General features: G+C 40.4%; 1 protein-coding gene across 1 annotated transcript in view; it reads right to left on the bottom strand.

Moving 5' to 3' along the window:
- LGMN (legumain) overlaps positions 1-18,758 on the bottom strand; it is a 26,194-nt gene extending 7,436 nt beyond the window's left edge. The window contains exons 1-7 of the mRNA XM_064423545.1: positions 18,622-18,758; positions 12,623-12,800; positions 4,828-4,925; positions 3,923-4,004; positions 3,320-3,405; positions 658-733; positions 145-207 (exon numbers count right to left, since the gene is read on the bottom strand). Of these exons, the coding sequence (XP_064279615.1) occupies positions 145-207; positions 658-733; positions 3,320-3,405; positions 3,923-4,004; positions 4,828-4,925; positions 12,623-12,760 (543 nt within the window). The 5' untranslated portion in view covers positions 12,761-12,800; positions 18,622-18,758. The remainder of the gene's footprint in view (positions 1-144; positions 208-657; positions 734-3,319; positions 3,406-3,922; positions 4,005-4,827; positions 4,926-12,622; positions 12,801-18,621) is intronic.
- Between the last annotated feature and the right edge of the window lie 82 nt (positions 18,759-18,840).

The following is an 18,840-nucleotide window of genomic DNA, read 5'->3' as shown; positions in this document are numbered from 1 at the left end:
CTTTTAACTGAAAAATCCTAATGCAAATTTAACTGCATAAATGTAACAGATTCTTCCTACTTTGAACCAGCTCTCAAAGTAAAAACATCTCTCTTTCATGCCAGCTGCTCTTTTAATTTCAGAATTTCTGGTATGCTTGTTTACCTTCCGGTATTTCTTGTGATGATACATGTACCAAATAGTCTTATTCAAGTCTTTCACATGAAGCTGTAAAATAAGAAGGCTTGTATTAAAACTAATTATTTTCAACAGACACACAATTCACTTAAGAATAAATACTAACTGTTGTGAATACGTACACTATTTTCCCAATAAATTTACCCAGTCCTTTCCCCATCTGAAGTATAATATTCTAGCATTTACCACTCTGGAAAAGATAAGTAATGGTCCCAGAAGATATGTATAGTGCACCAGAAAGCCAAGTCACACCTGTGTGAAACAGTCTGACTATGGAATGACATAACTTAAGTTTCAACTGAATGTTACAGATTCTAACCGGAAAAATCCAAAATACAGTGATCAGAAGAACAATGCTCTTTTTTGGCCTCTCTCCTCAATATAGCAGTGCACTAAATATTCTCATGTTTTACATTTATTTGTTATTATTTTAGTATGTCACTAAAATGATGGGTTTTGTGTTATTCCCAAAATGCTTACATCATCATCAGGAAAAGCCAGAAGTCCTGGAGCTCCATGGTCAGTGAAATAAACAAACACATGATCCTTGGGACCACTGTAATGAAAAAATTGCAAACACAGTCTTTTTAATTATTCCAACCTAATCTTCAATACAACAACAATCATTGCTTCTCAGTGCCAAGACATGTCAGTATCTGAAAATAATAGAGCTGAAGCACCTCCTCCTCTTGGTAAATCTTTTTTCTCCCAAGCATAAGTTTGGATCCTTATTAGAGGAGATGCCCGCAAAAGGAACAAAAACAAAGGTATAGGCTAGTCCCTCAAACATGGAGAGTATGGCAATCACACTTCACATTCCAAACTGTAAACTGATTGAGACAAGGTATGTAGGGTATGGTGGAAACACAATCGGTTTTTAACGGCTATGTGAAGAATTGGTAATACTGTGGGCATTTGTAGAAGTCTGGTAAAAAAGGAATGCTTTTATAACTAAGTTATACCAAGGTACCACTAACACAAGGATACATAATAAAAACCTCCTTGCTAAGACCCTTAGGTACGTGTAAGGACTAGTATGGCCACAATCAGCCCCACAGATCACCAAGCAGTGCCAGCCTACAGCTCCATGAGGAACTGATGGGTACACAGGCACCCAAGAGGCCACACTGGCATTTGCATCTGTGGCTCTGCAGTCATTGAGCACTGAGCACTCACAGGCTTTGACACCCTCACATCTCTGTGGTACAGTTTGCGGTACAGTCTGATTCCACTCTAAATCAAACAGATCATGTTTGGGTCACAGAAAGGTCTTGCCCTAACAGCCAGATCTGCAAAGGAATTTTCCTTTTAAACTGGACTCAGGGACAATTAAATATAAAGTGTGTAGAAAGATCAGAAGGAATCCAGGCCCTCCTCTGTTGCTCTGTACTAGAGTCCAGAAATCTTTACTTGCTTTTGCTCTTTCCTCACAGCAAACAGGTGCAACTGCAGCAGCTCCAGGGAACATTGCCCAGCCTTCTGTTTGGCCAGTAACCTACTGGTTAGGGGGACCACCTGAAAGTCCATCTGGAAGCCTCCCAGGGAAAGGATAATTGAGTTCTTGTCCCACCCAATAGCAAAAGTCAGGCCACTTGAAAATTCAAACAGAGCCTAATAAAGAAGGGTTGGCGTTACTTTTTGGCTTCCTGCTCTTGATCCTAAATGCAAAAAATTTGACCAATGTGGAATGTAAACAATTAAGACTTTTATTTGTCTTCCTGAGTACCTTAAGAGACTTTGGCCCTCTGTATAGCTACTTCCTTATTTGAATGGGAACATCAAGCTTTCACAGGTGAGGTGTGTTCAGATGTATATTTTTTTAAAACAAAAATTGCTTCATAGTTGCCCCTTGACTCATTCCAGATACTAGAAGAGCACAATCTGGCAATATGCAGTAATTTATCAACGATTTGCCTATATGTGTTGCATATATAATTTTCAACCTCAGCACTTAAGGATTCAAACAATTCAGAGCAGTAACTTCTTTGACTGTTGTCTTTCTCCTTTTTTATTGTCTCCTCAGTGCCAGGGTGGGATTCTTCTGATTTGTTTCATTGCTAAGCCTCAAAAATCAACTAAAATCAACTGTCAGATGAAGATAGTCTTCACCGTTTTTCTTTAACAAGGTTAGTCCTTCCAAATGGTTGAATTTAAATTCTTAAAGGTTTTATAGTCATTCTTGTACATAAAAAAATATGATATAGCTCTTAACCAATAGTCAGAAATCTAGTACAATATAGTAAGGTGGCATCATACTTTCACATCTCAAATTCTGTAGAAGCAAGATGAATAACTGACATCAGGTATCCTTACAAGAAGATTTCTTATTAGGCCCTGAAATGTATTAACTACATTATTGAATCATCTAAATTATAGAAGCCTTTATAAACTACCATTAATTATAAATCTTACATTCCACTCAGCCAATCTATAATTTATTATTCTTCATACATTAAAATATTGCAAAACTTAGAATCATTTGTGTAGCTTAGTTTACAAATAATTTAAACATAATAGATCACTTACAAGTTTAATTGCTCATATTACTTTTTCAGTCACAAAGATTTTTTTTCATTAATTATAAACCACAATTCCACTTCATTAGGAATAAATGATTATGATTATACTCAGCCTCAATAACTGTACATGTGCTACAAAGACCAAGGTTGGGATTAGACACACAATTCTTCCAGGTGATGAGCTGGTTAGGCTCTCTCTGTTCCTCTGCCACTCACTGCTAAGTCTAGCCTGAGTTTGACCTAAGTCTTCTGCTGATTAATAAAACTGCTCATGTACATTAAAACAAGCCTTGGAAAATCCTTTACAGAAGTCTCCCAAATTTAGCCACACTATCTTAGAACTGCCGCCCTTGCAAAAGATAATAGTCTAAATAACAAATACCTTAATACAGTTAATACTACCCTCTAGAACTTTTATACCTTAATCAGTCAAACATCAGCAGTTGCTTTCTTGTGATCCATAGTTTAAGAAACTAGAACCACTGCATTTGTAACGTGAAGGACCTGGAATTGCCATCAATAATTTTGCTGGATTCTTAAGTTGCTCTAATTTATTCTTTTGTTGAGATCAGTGTCCATTTACAACTACACATGCAATTATTTTTTAAATTAAACTTTCTTACCTTTTCAATACTTTTCCTGATCCCACCCCCTTCACTGCTTCCTCATCTCCTCTGAGAACCGCAAGAAAATTCTTAGGAGTAACATCCTAAGGATTTGAGAAGATTCAAGTTAGATCTGATCATAAAAACAACAAAATCTTCATTTAGAAAGATGGCTTCTTAAAGTTAGAATCTAGGCATGGATGACAAATTTAGCTGGCCATCCTTTTCAATACATCTTCATCTAATGACTCACTTGGCTGATGAATCATGAAATCACGGAGTGACTGGATTACTGTACTGATTTAATGAAACAATTAGTTTTACACAGCTGTTTTTCAGATTGAGTTACAACATTTACAATCCAAGACCTTCCTTCCTTTTATTTCATGTGTCAGCATGGAAACAGTGTAAAGGTTCACTTTTATGACCAATGCTTCACTTCAAAGAATCTATTGTCTACATTCATCTTATGAACAGCAATCTTCATGCCAAACCATGCAGGTGAATAAACTTGATGCTTTATATTATGTGAATTTTGGAGTGTAAGCTACAGGGTGAAAGAATTTATTCAGACATTGGATAATGGTGAACCTTCCCCAGGGAAAGGGGTTTTGTTCCTACCTCCTTTGTATAGTCTTTGGGCACTCCAGCATACACATCTGAGCCATTAGGTCTATTGATGACAATGCCTTTGGTTGGATTTCTGAAAGGTAAATGGAACATAAATAGGAATAATTAGCCACATGCCATGCAATGGCCTTAGAACAACAAGGAGCCAGCTCACCTGAGAGTACAGGAACTTGCACCATATGTGATTAAGTGATTTCAGTATATAAAGGACTTTGCACTTCAGTCAGTTACATATATTTGTCTCCGGTGTCCTAACCCTCAGAGTACATTCAAGTATTCTATCTCAGATCATGTCAATTATCTGAAGATGTAGGTGGTTGGTCTCTATCATTTCTCTCCTTGCAGTCTTGCCTTTATTCCCCTTAACACTTTGCTCCCAGTGCTGCTGTTCCTGTAATGTCTGCTGATTTTGGGGGAAGTTGTTTCAGAATTAGAGGCTGTATAAATCAACTGTGTTGCACAAAAGGCAATGATATGCTCTAGGCAGTCACCCAGAATGGGGCCTGTACCCATTTTCATTGAATGCTGGGAATTAATCTAATCATATCCTCCAAAAAGCCCTGAAAGTGGTACACAGACCTCCTCTGTGTTCACAAGTTTAGGTTATTTATCTGCTGCACACTGCTACGCCTGGGAGTTAAGACCCCTTACTCTCACAACAAAGTTCTGCAGTCCTCAGTGCCACTGCTGATGCTGAGCTGTGGACTAAGGCTTAGAAAGCTCATGAGCACATTTCAAAGGAGAATTAATGTGTTGACGGCTGACGTCTTTATGCATATCACAATTGGTTTTAAGGGCTTTTCTTTCAGAACTACTAGGAACTCAAAACACACTGGTGACCACAGCATGTTTGTAGTAACCACATAGTTTGTGACCAGTGTACATTCATCACTTACTCCTCATTATCAGCAATGTCATCATACATCATGACAATGATCTGCTCATCTGGAATTCCATTTCGGTGTACAATCTGGTACGCATGGCACACATCTGCCTGAAATTAAGGAAATTTTCATTACTAGTTTTAACAGAAATCTTACCTTTGATACCAGAAGCAAAATAGATTTTCAGACGTAAGAGCAGGCTATTGACCAAAACAAACTTCATTCCAGTACAAGAGACTGAGGGTTGCTAGAGAGCTGAAATGCACAGGTTAAACCAGAGCTCATTGCTCTTCTCTAATTAGAAGCCGTTGCATTAACAGTAGAGACTATGATTAATATCTCTCCCTCATTACCTATTTTGATTTCTTATTTAAACAGAAACCAGAAGTTACTTCAGACTTAGTACGGATAAATTTAACATGAAGCTCTCAGAAATATTCTCCATTGTAGGAGAAAATCAAAATAAAAACCTTCTGCAGTGACAGAGAAATCCCAAGTGTGCCAAGCAGACAAAAAGAGTTGGATTTCCATCAATTTCCCTTAGTTCTGCACCAAGCCTGCAAAACTAAGCATTGAAGGCTGTCCTTGACTTAAGCAAGTATTGTTTACCAATCCCACCTATGCAAAGATTTTATTAAATCTTGCTTTACTATAAGATGAGAATTTGCTTTAAGGAATATTTTCTTTGTAATTATGTATTTCTTACTCTGCAGGGCAGCTAATCAGGGCACATCAGATTTCAGTGGAAAACAGAATTGCAAAATTTCTATTCAGGCTCTTTTGCTGATTTGTACAGGATATGAATAAGCACATTTTCTTTACAGAAACATCTTCCCGTGACACAGAAATAACAACACCCATTAAAGTGATATTACAGTAAATACAGAGCTCTATCAGAATGCTAACTTCTTAGTAACCCCAGCCCAAATGATTATCTTATTTAAAACTTACAGTCCCTGAGTGCCCTAATGGGACATTAACAATCATTCCTAAACTTGAGAACTAGAACCCACCAAATGTTGGAAAAGCTGTGCAGGATTACTGGAAGAGATCTCGTCTAACAAATGCACACTCCAAATGCAGGCCAGAAGCAAGCTTTAAAGCTTACTTGTGTTGAACTAATCTAATTTGCTAATTTGGAAACCAAATTGATGTGGTTTAAGTAGACCAGTGTCTGTTTAGATTACTTAGGATTACTAGTGATTTTCATTAGTTTAACCAAAAGGACACTGCAAAATATTGAAACTTTATAATCCTTGGTCTTCTAAGTGCAGATAAAATTGAAAAGAGAAGATAGTTGTACAAGATTCTGTGAAGGGTGAGTCACATTCAATGACAATGAACTCTCCAACAATAAAATCTCTTTATGTGACTAACCCTAAATGTTAAACTGCTCTTCCTAAAGCAGTTCCACTTCCTACTTCGCAGGTCAGCAGCCTAGGTTCTCTTCCACCTATCCCAGACAATCTCCCAGTTAGTTCTCCATTTCCTTGTATGTCATTATACCAGCTGCTGCCTCAACAAGTCAAAACATTGAGGTTAAACAGAGTTAGGAAGGTACTGCATATAATATGAAACAGGAGAGCACAGCTTTGACCCGAGAACATATTTGATTTTCACAAGCAACACAAGGAGAAGTAGAAGAAAACACTAATCAGGGCTTCTCTACACTGATTGATGAGTAGATCATAGATCTCACTCTCAAAATATCACACACCTCTGTGATGCTGACAGGAACCTTTAGAGGCTGGGAACATAGGGAAATGCTTAGGCATGCAGTGATACAGCATCAGCACATTCCATCAGCAAGTGTCTGTGCTCCCAGACATGTGGCTGGCCAGTGGGACTTTGGAGGTGTTTCAACTGATCCAAAGTACTCAAAGTAAGTTAAAGTTTGTAAATGTGTATTATCAGGGGTTTTTTTTGTTTCCTCTCCTTCCTTCTGGTTCATGCACTGTTTGCTCAGTATGTCCTGCCTTAGCAAATAGTTGTCACCAGCAAAATCCCTACAGTAAAGGAAGACAGATCAATGTAGTCAATTCCCTTCAATCTTGACTTAAGGCTGTTTGGGGGTTGTCTCAGCCTTTTAAGGCTTTTGCTAAGGGAACTACCTGCTGGTAGCATAATGATATCACCAGCAAAGGCTAGAGCAGCAAAAACATGATTTCCTGCTAAAACTCCATTGATTAAAGTAGGACAGTTATGAGTAAAGAGTTAGGGTTTATTGAATAGAATTAACTGACCTAATCAGTCACCTTTGATATTGCTCATGATTGGTCACTGTGTACACATAAAAAACCCATACATCTCTACAAAACCAGAGTAAAAAAGTTTGCAGCTAGGGCAGGGAGGGGTATGTGAATGTAGAGTATTTCCTGTTGATGTCTAACTGTCTCTCAAATACTGCTATTTGACCTTGTTTCTCTCTCGTTTCTCTCTGCTATTTGACCTTGTTTCTCTCTGAAATATTTCTGGCATATCTGCACCTGTAAACCACTCTAAAAGAAACAGCTGTTCACTTGTTTCAGATCTCCTATTGGTATTATTGTTGATGGTTTAACATGTGAAATGTGTGCTGTGAACATTTTCTGGATAAATTGTCACTAAATCATGCTTCTGTGACTGTGATTTGGGTAGGGCAGCAGCTGCCCCACACAGCACGGGAAAAGGTGCAGCTATACAGCTCCTGTTGCACAACTGACCTTATGGGTAGCTCCAAAATGGACACTGTTAAGGGCATGGATTAGACCTTTCATTCCCTGGTTAATCTAAACCTTCACTACATCAGCAAGTTTTGATGGAAGATCTGCTTAAATAATTAACTCCTAGATTTTGAAAGCATGGGGATCAGAGAGTGAATTACTCTGTTTTCCTGGCACCTCAATTTTCCTCTGCCATACAGCTGTTTTACACATTTGAACACAGCTTTTAAGCAAACTGCCTGGTGGGATTTTTGGAAAAATCAAGTTGTTTATGACACAAGCTTGCATAAATAGTTCCTAAAGGGAAAAGCTTGGACTTGTGTGAAACTGTTTACTTGTTGCCTTATGACTGCTGGGTTCATGGCTGAAAGGAACGGTCAGCTTTACCTTAAAGCAGCACAATTCCCACTATAGCTGTGCTGAAATGTCACAGCCTAAACAAGAATGCACTCTAATTACAAAAAAAATACAAGACTATGAAATGCCAGCCATGTCTTACTCCTTTGCTTAAACATACATCAGTGAATCTGCCCAAAGATATAACTCTATCAAGAATTTAGGAAAGGTTTCCTGAGAGTTCAGTTTAAATTTTGTAGGCACAGTGGGAAAATGTTAATTGAAGCCATGAAGCCAAGGCAACCTTAGTGTCTGTTACCTACAAGACAGGAGAATTTAAGACTGTCCTGGAATAAGATACTGCTCTGGCTGGTAGTGTCTAGGACACTGAATAAATACAGTCTCTGACCCACAAAGCTCAGTAAGTGTAAGACTAAAAACAACAAATGAAAACAGACTCATGTATACAAATTCATATTTTTTTAGTTTTAATTTTGCCAGACTTTTTCAGTCTAGCATTTCTCTTGAGGATGCATTTTGTCTTTAGTAAGACTCAGGCTTTTCCACAAACTGTGTGGGTTTGAGTATCCAATAAGCACAGGTCTGTCTCTTCTTCTGATCTGATGTGAAGCCAGCTTTAGATTTGAGTTAGCTGGTATGTTCATCACACAAAAGAGCCAGACTATTTCTTCTAATGAGAACTAGTTTGTAGAACTAGTAGAGTCATTCTCTAAATCTGTCAAAAGCATTTAGTACTGTATTTGCTCACATATGACACTAAGTTTTCCAGAGGTATTTTATCCAGCTCTTTGTGTAGCAGAGTGCTGAGCCACTTTCCCTAGGAACAGGGGAGTACTCTTGAACAGTAGCCAGTCTCACAATAGAAAAGCTGCTACAGAGAAGCCACAGTAACTGCTGAGGAGCAGAGAGGAGCACACTGACAGCCCTTCCACAGCCCAAGCAACCCTAACCAGAACCACTAAAATAAGAATAAAAGCACCAAAGAACTGAGAAGTCACAAGCACAAAGCAATGTACAAGCTCTGCAATGACAGTAAGCCTATCACACTGGGCTCTATACTACACAAAACACTTAAATTTTATTTTTGGAACTGGATGAGATAAATGTGTAAGACAAGTTTAGGTCATCCTTATTAGGAAGAAGTCCCAGTTCAGCCATTACAGTGGAAGCAACTGCCTGCAAAGTGTGAATCTTGCTTATAATAAGCACAAATGGTGGTTTTTCTCCTTCTCTTTTCTATCCTTGGTTTGTACTGATAGTGGATCCTGACCACTGACATCTAAAAAACCAATCTTAAGCAAAGTTTCAGATTCCTTGAGGTTACAGGTACAAAGTCAGTGTTTCCTGGGTCTGCAAAACCTTTACAAACTTATTATTCCTGGCATCTGTACAGCATTTCATGTATGAAATAAGGTATTTTTGAATATGTAATCTATTTCTTCTGCTTTTGTGGTTGCTCAGTCAGATGAACACGTTACCACCAGATAATTACTGTGGCATACAACACAATATGTTTTGACCGTGTTGAAGCAGGCAGAATGCAAAACAACTGGAGCTCACAAAATAAAAACGTAATACAAACATGCAACATCACGTATTAACTGTACCCTGGACAGCTGAACTGAGCAACTGAAACCCAGAGATGTGTCTGCTGAATTCTCAAATTACAAAGGGACATTACGAGTGCTTAGTTGCATGTAGGGAGTAGCAACAAGTGTGGTAATAAAAAAAAAAACCACATTGAGTAACTACTTACTGGAACACATCTACAAATCCACTTGTACACAGGCTAGGTCAGAGAAGTTCTGGGGAAGAAGGGTGATGGCAGGAGTGAACTGAACTAGAGTACAATGTATTTTCCTCTGCAATTTCTCCCTTGGAAAGCAAAAAAATTACACAAACGTGCAATTCTGGATCGCTGCTTTGATTTCTTATAGCACAGGTATGATTCTACTGAACAATACCACATGTTTCTATGTGTGTTCACTATGTCTTCTGAAGCACAGAAATGAAAGACCAAATCCTATTCCTGGTTCCACTGTAAGTGATTTGGCAAATCATTTAATTACTTAAAATGTTTTTGCTTCTACCTCTGGAAGGTAGGGAACACTAACACACAAAGACATGTTGATCAGTCTGCATAATATTTTCAAAAATCTATTAGAACTCCTCAGATTTCTGTAGCATCTTTCCTCCTCAGCATAATTCTCCTAAAATCTATCATTCTGCTTGTTTTGCTGGGAACAAATTCCTCCAATTTTTTAATACCCAAGGCACCCTTGTCTGGATGACATGTCATGGCACACAGGAGAGGATTTCCCATGACTAACTGCTGGGTCTGTCTCACAACATGTCACTGCTCCCATGCTGCTCACTCCCACCAGACCTTAAGACTGGCTACAAAAGGCCACTAGGCAGAACAGCACAAGCTGCTGCTGTGCTACATCTAGTGGGAATTGAGCTTTTTCATAACAAGTTAAGATGCACAGTATCTTGCTCAGGACAGGCAAGTAAGAGCCCAGCCTCATTCTGAAGGATCCTTCATACAGACTCTTCTACAATGCTGCTTTTGTAACTTTAATAGGATTATTATTGGTGTTCTAATTTTCTTCTTTCCCAATGTTAATACCTGAAGCAAGTGGTGGTTTAAAATATGGAGATTCCTGGCATTTAAATTCAGAACAATCCAACATGGCAGATATTGTGCATTGTTAGTTGACATTATCTTCAAAATCAGGTATTTAAATAAATAATTTTCTCATTTTTCTAACATTGAAAAAGAATTACTTAGTAACTATCTGCAAAGCATGACCACACTCAAAAGTTAACAGGCTTCCGTGAAACTGGTATGTTACAAAGATTCACTCACTGTTGGACACAAATATATAAGTGTGGATCTTGTGTTCTTCATGACCCTATTTTACCTGGCAGATACACTTGCCATTGCAGGCCCACTGACAGATTAAAAAGAGTGCACAGGCAACTGAGAAAAGGAATTCTCATGAGCCACAGCTTCAAAATTGTAGTTTTATTTAAAGAATTAATGTTGTGGTAGTAACTTCTCCTAGAATGGAAGGGAGTCAGCTAGACTGGTTATACAGCAATAGCAACAAAAAGAGCACAACTCAGTAATTAAATTTACACACTCCAAGACAGGCAGTAATCAAGTACAGCAGTAGTATTTCCATCATTGTTTCCCAATTTCAACTTTAAAACTCTGTTCAAGATTTAATTTTAAATAGGAATAGTTTATATTAAGGCTATCATATTCCAACTATGATTATCAGGTGATACCTACAGTGTAAGGAGCTGGGAAAGTCCGTAAAACCTGTTTGTCAGAGTGTTTAGCTAGCACTTGCAAGTGACAGGTTGTTCTTCAGATGCAACAAGACTGTCAGTCTGATTAGTTTAGTTTTAAGCTCATCACTGTGCTGGAAGTTACAAAGTGATTTTGAGCTGAGAAGGAGAAGAAACACATACAAAACCCAGGGTGCCTAACACACAGAAGGCTCATTTGTTCCCCTCAACCAAGAGGATGAAGCCTCTCTATATTTTGCAGGCAGTTACATTAAAAATAATAAACACTTTAAAAGTTCCAGCATTCAGCAATTCAACCAGTACATTTCATACAACTCAGTTTTAAAAATGCTGATTTGGTACACTAGTATTTCACGAACAATACTATAATAAACTATTTTTCTATCATTTACAAATATATAAATGTACACACAAACTAGAATTAAATTGATCCTGTTCTCAAGGAAAGCCAAGCTGCAAATTTAGAGCAAAGATAGCATTTGCATAGATTAATCTGTTTAAGGGATTGTCCAGCAATTCCCCAAGGGAAAAGTGCTGCAGAAGTTTCCTGACTGCTGATTATAAATCTTCAACTTAATCAGAGTTGTGTCACTTGGATTTAATCCTGTCCATAGTGACACCCACACTCAGTCCACAATTTCACAACACACTGGCTTTCCCAGCAGCATTAGACTTGGGAGTTCCTGTTCCCTTTCCTCCTGTTTTTGCCACTCATTTTGTTCCCTGCACCCTGGTGCACCATATCTTTGTTGTGCCAACATAATTCTGAGGCCATACCACTGAACACAGTCAGCAAACTGGTTCAAGTTAAAAAGATCCCACTTCCACATGTCCTCCACTCTTCAAAACATAATAGTGCATTTGCAGCCTTCAGAGATTTTTTTTAACTAGAAAAAAGGAAGCTTCTCAGAGCATAATGAAAAGAGGAAATAAATGGAAAGAAACACACGTGTCTCAACATGAGGTTTACCTCTAGATATCCTTTGCACAATTGCAAGCTGGGGTTAGATCCTCTAGCCTAGTTACTAATAGAGAATTTACCCTAAAAGGCACAGGTCACCCAGGATACAGAAGTGTGATAAGAGGAAGAGTACTTCTCTTCTGGTAATGACAGCTTTTTCAAGAGGTTAGAAGATGAAAAAAGTCATATGCAAAAAAAAAAAAAAATCACATAGTAAAAAGGACTAGTGAAAGGGAATTCTTGGGATGGTAACAAAAACAGCTAAGAGCAGGTTCTGAGCAAATCTTGCTGCTGTTTGCTTTGAAAACTTCACACACCTGGGAGTCTAAAAGTAGAAGCACTTGCTCAAATGATAGAAGGTCTAAACTAGTCTAGCTAATAGGCAGCTAATAGCTTCCCTCCTGCAAGTCTGGGAGCTGGCATTTTCTGGAGCATGGACAGCATCAGCATGTGGAACAGCAGTCCTTACCTGGTGACGATAGTTGTACCAGCCACTCGAACCTGCAACAATCACCACCCAGTGCTTGCCTCCATCTTCAGGTTCTTCCATGGGGAATGTGCTGATGCCCAGAGCACAGCCCAGCAGCAAAACTGCTTTCAGTATCATCTCTCTTCTTTATTTATTCCACAAATGGAAGAAAATTCTCCTAATGAAGAATTTTGAGACAAGTAAATGAGAGGACATCAGCCAATAAAAAAATGCAGAACAAACATCAGCAATATCCCAGCTAGAAGCTTTTCTTGGTTGTGGGGTTTTCCTGTTTGTTTTAAATACCATTTAACCCACAGTACAATTTTGGGTCCTATCTTCCTTTAGCACCAAGCTGCTACCAGTTACAATAGCTTTTTGTCAGTTTTCAAATCTGACTGAAAGCAATTCTGAATAGGACAACCAAGTTGTTCAGCTCCCTCTGGTTGTTTCACTCTATAATAGCGAGTAAGTCTCAAATACAAAGCAAACCTCACTATCAATTACTTCACAGATAAAACTCTTTCAGATTAAAACTATTCTCTTGGTCTCTGCTTATGTGATTCCCTGGTTTCCACTCACTGGCAATTAGCCCATTACAACTGAGTCAAATCCCAGGTGATGTAGGACACTAAAGACATGGAAAAGTGCTGGGTTGTTGGAAGGTCAGAGTGTCACAAAAGCTCTCTGTGCCCACCACACCAAAGAGGGTGGAAAGAGGCCATGCCACTGCTCTGCACAAGATGCAGCCCTGACTGCTGGGGCTGGGGGGAAGTGCAGGCTGTGAGAAACTCATGCTATTTGTGCAACCTTTTATGCTAGTGGAGAGCAAATGTGAACCAGTACCACATGAAAGAGCAGCATTTTTGCCCCCTTTCCTCAATGGTTAAGTGTTTGCACAAGGTGCACAGTGAGAAAAATGCATCTGAGCCTGTGAATGACAAATTTAGAAAGCAGAGCAGGGGAGGTTTGAGCCCATGTAGAAATGGCTCTTTTTACTTTCTTGAGAGGACTAGAAGTAGGGTCCTTGCTAGTGAATGTCCTGAGCACCTTGATTGTCTGATAAAGCACATACTCTACAAGCAAACTATCTGGCCACATCCAATCACAGGTTTAAGGTCTGCTTTTTGAATTGGGGTTCAGGGGGCAGGCAGGTTCCATTTACTGGTCACAGTCTCAGGTCTGCTGCGTCCACTGTGAACTCTAAAAGCAAACTCCCCTGAAGAACTGCATGCTCCTGGCACATGCATAAAGATCACACATGTCCTCTGGGAGAAATGCACCAAGAGATGGGATTTCACACCTGCCTATCCACAAAAACAAGATCCTGGACGTAAATAATTGCTGCTAGGTATGGAAGAGTTGTTGCAGTAAGAGGCAGAGTAGTCTACTTTAACATGGCTTTCTCTGGAATAAAAGCTGGAAACCCCCAAGCCACTCAACACGGTCACAAGGCAAAATGTCAAAACTACCACTAAACCAAGTGAACAGTATCTAAGTCAGCCTCAGTAGCCCAGTCAAAACCACCCATCTGCAGCTACTCAAATGAGGCTGGAACAGAGAAGCAGCCAGATCCTCTCCAAAGCAGCTGTGTTCCGAGAAGACAACTAAGCTAACACACAGCACGGGCTCACTGGTCACTAAGATTTAGTCTTGCAGGCAGTAGTATGAAAAAAATATATATCCATATATTATACTATATATGCATATTTAAAAGTTAGGGGGTTTTATCCTTTTTAGTGGAGCTAGCACAGAGTAAGGAAGTCTTGACAGTCTAAACAGAACCAAACTTTAACTGTTACGAAACTGCTTCTTCCAAAAATTTATCTTTCAGGAAGAAGCCACTCCTGTCACTGCCTGTAACACTTGGAGCAAGAACAATACACAGTAACTTAACAATTTAGAGTTTGTTCTTCAGCACTCAAGCACATACGAAGGAATAAGCAGATTTTTTATTAGATGGTTATACTCTCCCATGTTGAGCTGGAATTGTAAAGTTTTGTCATTGCTGCCAAAGAACGCAGCTTTGTATGGCAACTCTGCCTGATATATCTTGTCACTTCTTCAGATGATAAGACAAATAACATACTGAGCTGAAGATGCACTGTGTGTACAACATCCATAAAATCTGCCTATTATGTCTATTAATCTACAGCCTGGCTAAGATTCAAACCAACTTGTACAGAACTTTTGTAAAGTGCCACCATAGGCCACAGGCCAATGAACCTATTCATTTCAAATATTCAATTTCATGTTTATTTAACTCTTGAAATATTAGTCAAGAAAAGAAAATTAGGATTGTTTAGACGATCTGCTCATAAATCTTAACTGAATTTGAGTTACTGGAATATTGAGTTAAATTTCCTGCACACAGATCCCACAGAGCTCACTGTCTGTCTGATAACATTTCTCCAACTGTAACATGAATTATATTTACATTAAAAAAAAAATAAGTTAATGGTCCAGATAACTGCTGGAGATCCTCTCACACGATGCTTAGCTCTTTGAGATAGCATTCATCAGAATCCAGGGCACATCAACAGAAACTGCACTGGTGCCAGCTGCTCACCGGGCCATATAACAGGATGGCTAATTTCAAAGGAGGTCCTGGCACACAGACATCCACCACATGGGAACAGTCCGTGCCACTATCAGTTACTGATACACCAGGCAAATGGAAACAGTTGGATGGGATTGTCTTCCTGGTGAGTCTTTCCTGACGACACTAACTAGGATGCACAGTTCTCAGGGCCCCAGCCAGAACTGTGCTGTGTCACACACAGGTACCACAGGGGTACCCTCTGCACCCTGCCTGCAAACAGCCCCACCACTGAAAATCCCTGGGACACATCACAAAGAGACTTAAGCTACCAGCCCCTCAGGCAGTCCCTCCATGAGGGATTCAAGAGTCTTCCACACAGTACAAAGGTATCCAGCTCTTCACATTTCTCTCCTCTGCTGAGACAAAAATTGTGACTGATGCAAAACACCCAGGAAAAAAAAAATAAACACTAAGAAACATTGCACTGTACTAGCAAATTGTAAGTATTTTGTCATGGATTATTTAGAATGAAAAGAACCTCCTCTTTGGCACAAATTAATGACATAATCTCTCTTATCTGTCTTTTCCTATACTATAATTAAATCAAATTAACACCAGAAAGAAGGGAGGAAATTAAAAAAAACCACAGACTTACCACAATGGACTAATAAACCATAACTAATAAATGCTCAGCTCCCTGAAGTAGCACTTAAAATAGGTTTAAACACGTGCAGTGGGAGCAGATCTTCACCATTTGTTTCTACCTACTGCTTAACAAAAACCCCAAACCAAACCAAGCAAAGTACAAACAAACAAATACACTCACACACATGTGTATTTCTACTTGTTTTAAAGAAGGCCTCTGAGTGCAAGTGGGCAATTTAAAAGGCTATGTTCAGGGTTGTGTTGTACGAGTTCTTGACCTACAGTTGAGAAGAGAAAGCTCCCCATCACATGCTTTGTCTTCAAGTCATATTAAGAGAAAGCAGCTCAGCTGACCAGCTTACCACAGGTACAGAAAAAGCCTTTCTCTGAAGATCTGTCACATGAAATCAATCCTACATCACATGCAGACAAAGACTGTGTGGAAAAACTAAAAACTCTCTACAAGATCATCTCAGAGCTTTGGTTGATCCACAAAATATCAAAATATTTTATCAGCTCTGCCTAGTCTTTCTGACAGAAGAGTTAATCAACTTTGCCTGGAGACCATGCCAGGATAAAGGGCCATCAGTGCAGTGGGTTCAGCAACAGATCACCATGTGCACATGCAGGTAAGGCTGCTGCACAGTTTGCACAATCTGTGGAAGAAGCACATCCAGAACTGGGTGGCTCTTGCAGAACAATTCACTCTTGAAACCAGTCTGTCCTGACACAGGTGCTTTGACCACTTCCCAGTAGATAGCTAGCATACATCTCTGACTTGATAAGAGAGGGATGCTTAAGAAAGACCACATCTGGAAATGGCTGGCTGCTGCTGGAACAATTTTTCCGGCCAACTGCCCGTTCCCCAAGTTCACAACTTTCCTTTGCAACACAGTCCTTTAAGATCAATATTCTGAGAACAGGATAGCACACTAAAGAAAGGGCTTTGAGTTGATCAAAGTATTTTCCACTAGCTTTTAAAGTAATATTGACACTTCAGAAGCTTGCACTTGAAATACCTTAAGCACAGCCTCCAAGAGCTATATAAACAGAAACCATATCTCTATTTCACTTGCATCAGAAGTACACTAACAGTAACCTTGCTGAAAAACAAAAGCCTTAAGCTGGTCAGATGACCATTAAAGCTCTTCTATGAAGTCTTTCTTAACAGCTCACTTCTTATAACTGCTAGCTTTTGAGATTCCCAAATCAAGCCACAGTTCCTTTCTCCACAGAGTGCTTCCATATTGTCTGCCACTTAGATGCTGATTTCCACAAAATATGTGACAGTCTTCCTTCCTTTCCACAGGAAACTGATGTCCACAGTTCTGTCAGCAATGTTCCACCCACATGCTGTGCTGGCTGCTACAAAAACAGAAGTACCTAAACCTGTGATCAGGCCCCTGCACAAATAATCTTTCTTTCTGCACTTGTGTTGTAGAAAGAAAAAATCTCCATCGCTATAAATTCTAGCATGGTACATTCTGAAGATTATCGTTCCTGCTGCAAAACATTTCCCTACAAAGTCTGCTACTAACCGTTCTATGAACGGGCTTAGTATCATTAGAACTTGTAAAATTTTTCTGTTTAGCTACTGAAGATGTACAAGCCACTTTTACTATAAAAACCCATGATTTTTTAGTTAACTCAGAATGATTCTTGATGTTAAATAAATGTATTTAAAAGTAATTACAAATAAAGTTCATTCTCCTGTTTGCAGGTTTACTTTTCTCAGCAGCAGAGGTGGTGCAATTTACCTGAGGGTAAAAAAAACCCAAAATCATTCCTAGAATTGTGATAAGCTAATACATCTGGTTTAGAGGATTTTTTTCTCTACACATTTCAAAAAGACCCAGATTCAAATGTGGCAAACCTTAAGGCTTCAATAAAACTGCTTCTGCTATTTACTTCCTTATCTGTCAGATATATGAAGCCTCTGTCATCACATTCTGATAGTAAGAAAAAACAGATACCACAATGAGTTGGCATAGGGGGTATAAGGGTAAAAGAGCCAGTCAGGTAATGGTGAGAATGTCTGCTCAGCAAACACGGAAATTTTGGGAGTGTGAAGAGAATGAAATTCTGCAGAAGTTATTACACAGAAATTCCAGTGTGACATTACACAAGATTCCTGCACTCCACATGTCTTTTACTATGGCTTATCTTAGCATTTCAGATCTTGGCTATAATACTTATGTTAACTCGCAAATACAGACATCCAACACCGTGTTCCATCCTAACTGGGAACTAGTGGTGCTACTGCCTCCGAGCAGAACCTCATGCTAGACAAGGCTGTCTACCAGCTGTAAATAACGAGCCACAGCGCAGCGCCTTCCAGGCATCACCAGCTCCCTCCAGAAACCCCCTAAGTAGTTACTCCATCCTTTTCTCCCGTTAAAAATGTATTATCGGTGATTAAATCTAATCTGCTGCCACTGCTTCCTCCCCCTCTCGCTCCTCTGCCAGCCCTGGGCAGCGCCCCTCGGAAGGAGCCGCTCTGACTCCTGTCTCTCTTCCAGCACGGAGGGATCAAACACAGTTCCCAGGCCCGGCGTGCCAGCCCCAGGGCCAGACGGGGCGCCGGGCGAAGCGGCGGGGGCTCGGCAGCGCTCGGAGCCCGGGAAGGAAGCCGGCACCCTCGGCCGCTCCCCTGGGAGGCGGCGGGGCCGCTCCCCGCCTCTGCCTCTGCGGCCGGGCAGCGGAGCGGAGCGGGCCGTCCCTGCTCACAGCTCCCTTCGCTCAGGCGTACCCCGGGTCCTTTCCCCCCCACCCCGGCCGGAGCCCCCGGCCGGCGCAGCCCCGCCGCCCTCACCGCGCCGTGCAGAGCAGTCGCCGTCGCGGCCGCTGTGATTGCGGCGAGCGCCGTGCGCGGCCAGGCGACCGCGGCGCGCGGGGGGCGGAGCCGGGCCCGGCCAATCGCGGCCGGGCGGAGGCGGGGCCGGACATCCCCCCGGCCACACTACGAGCCCCAGCAAGCCCGGCGCCCCACTGGCTCAGCGGCCGCGGGCCCTGCGCGCAAAGCTTTTTGGGA

Source organism: Passer domesticus, chromosome 6 (genome assembly GCF_036417665.1).
Source record: "Passer domesticus isolate bPasDom1 chromosome 6, bPasDom1.hap1, whole genome shotgun sequence".
In the NCBI taxonomy this organism is placed as follows: Eukaryota; Metazoa; Chordata; class Aves; order Passeriformes; family Passeridae; genus Passer; species Passer domesticus.
Note: the sequence above shows the minus strand (reverse complement) of the source record. Positions and strands in the feature narration are given on the sequence as shown.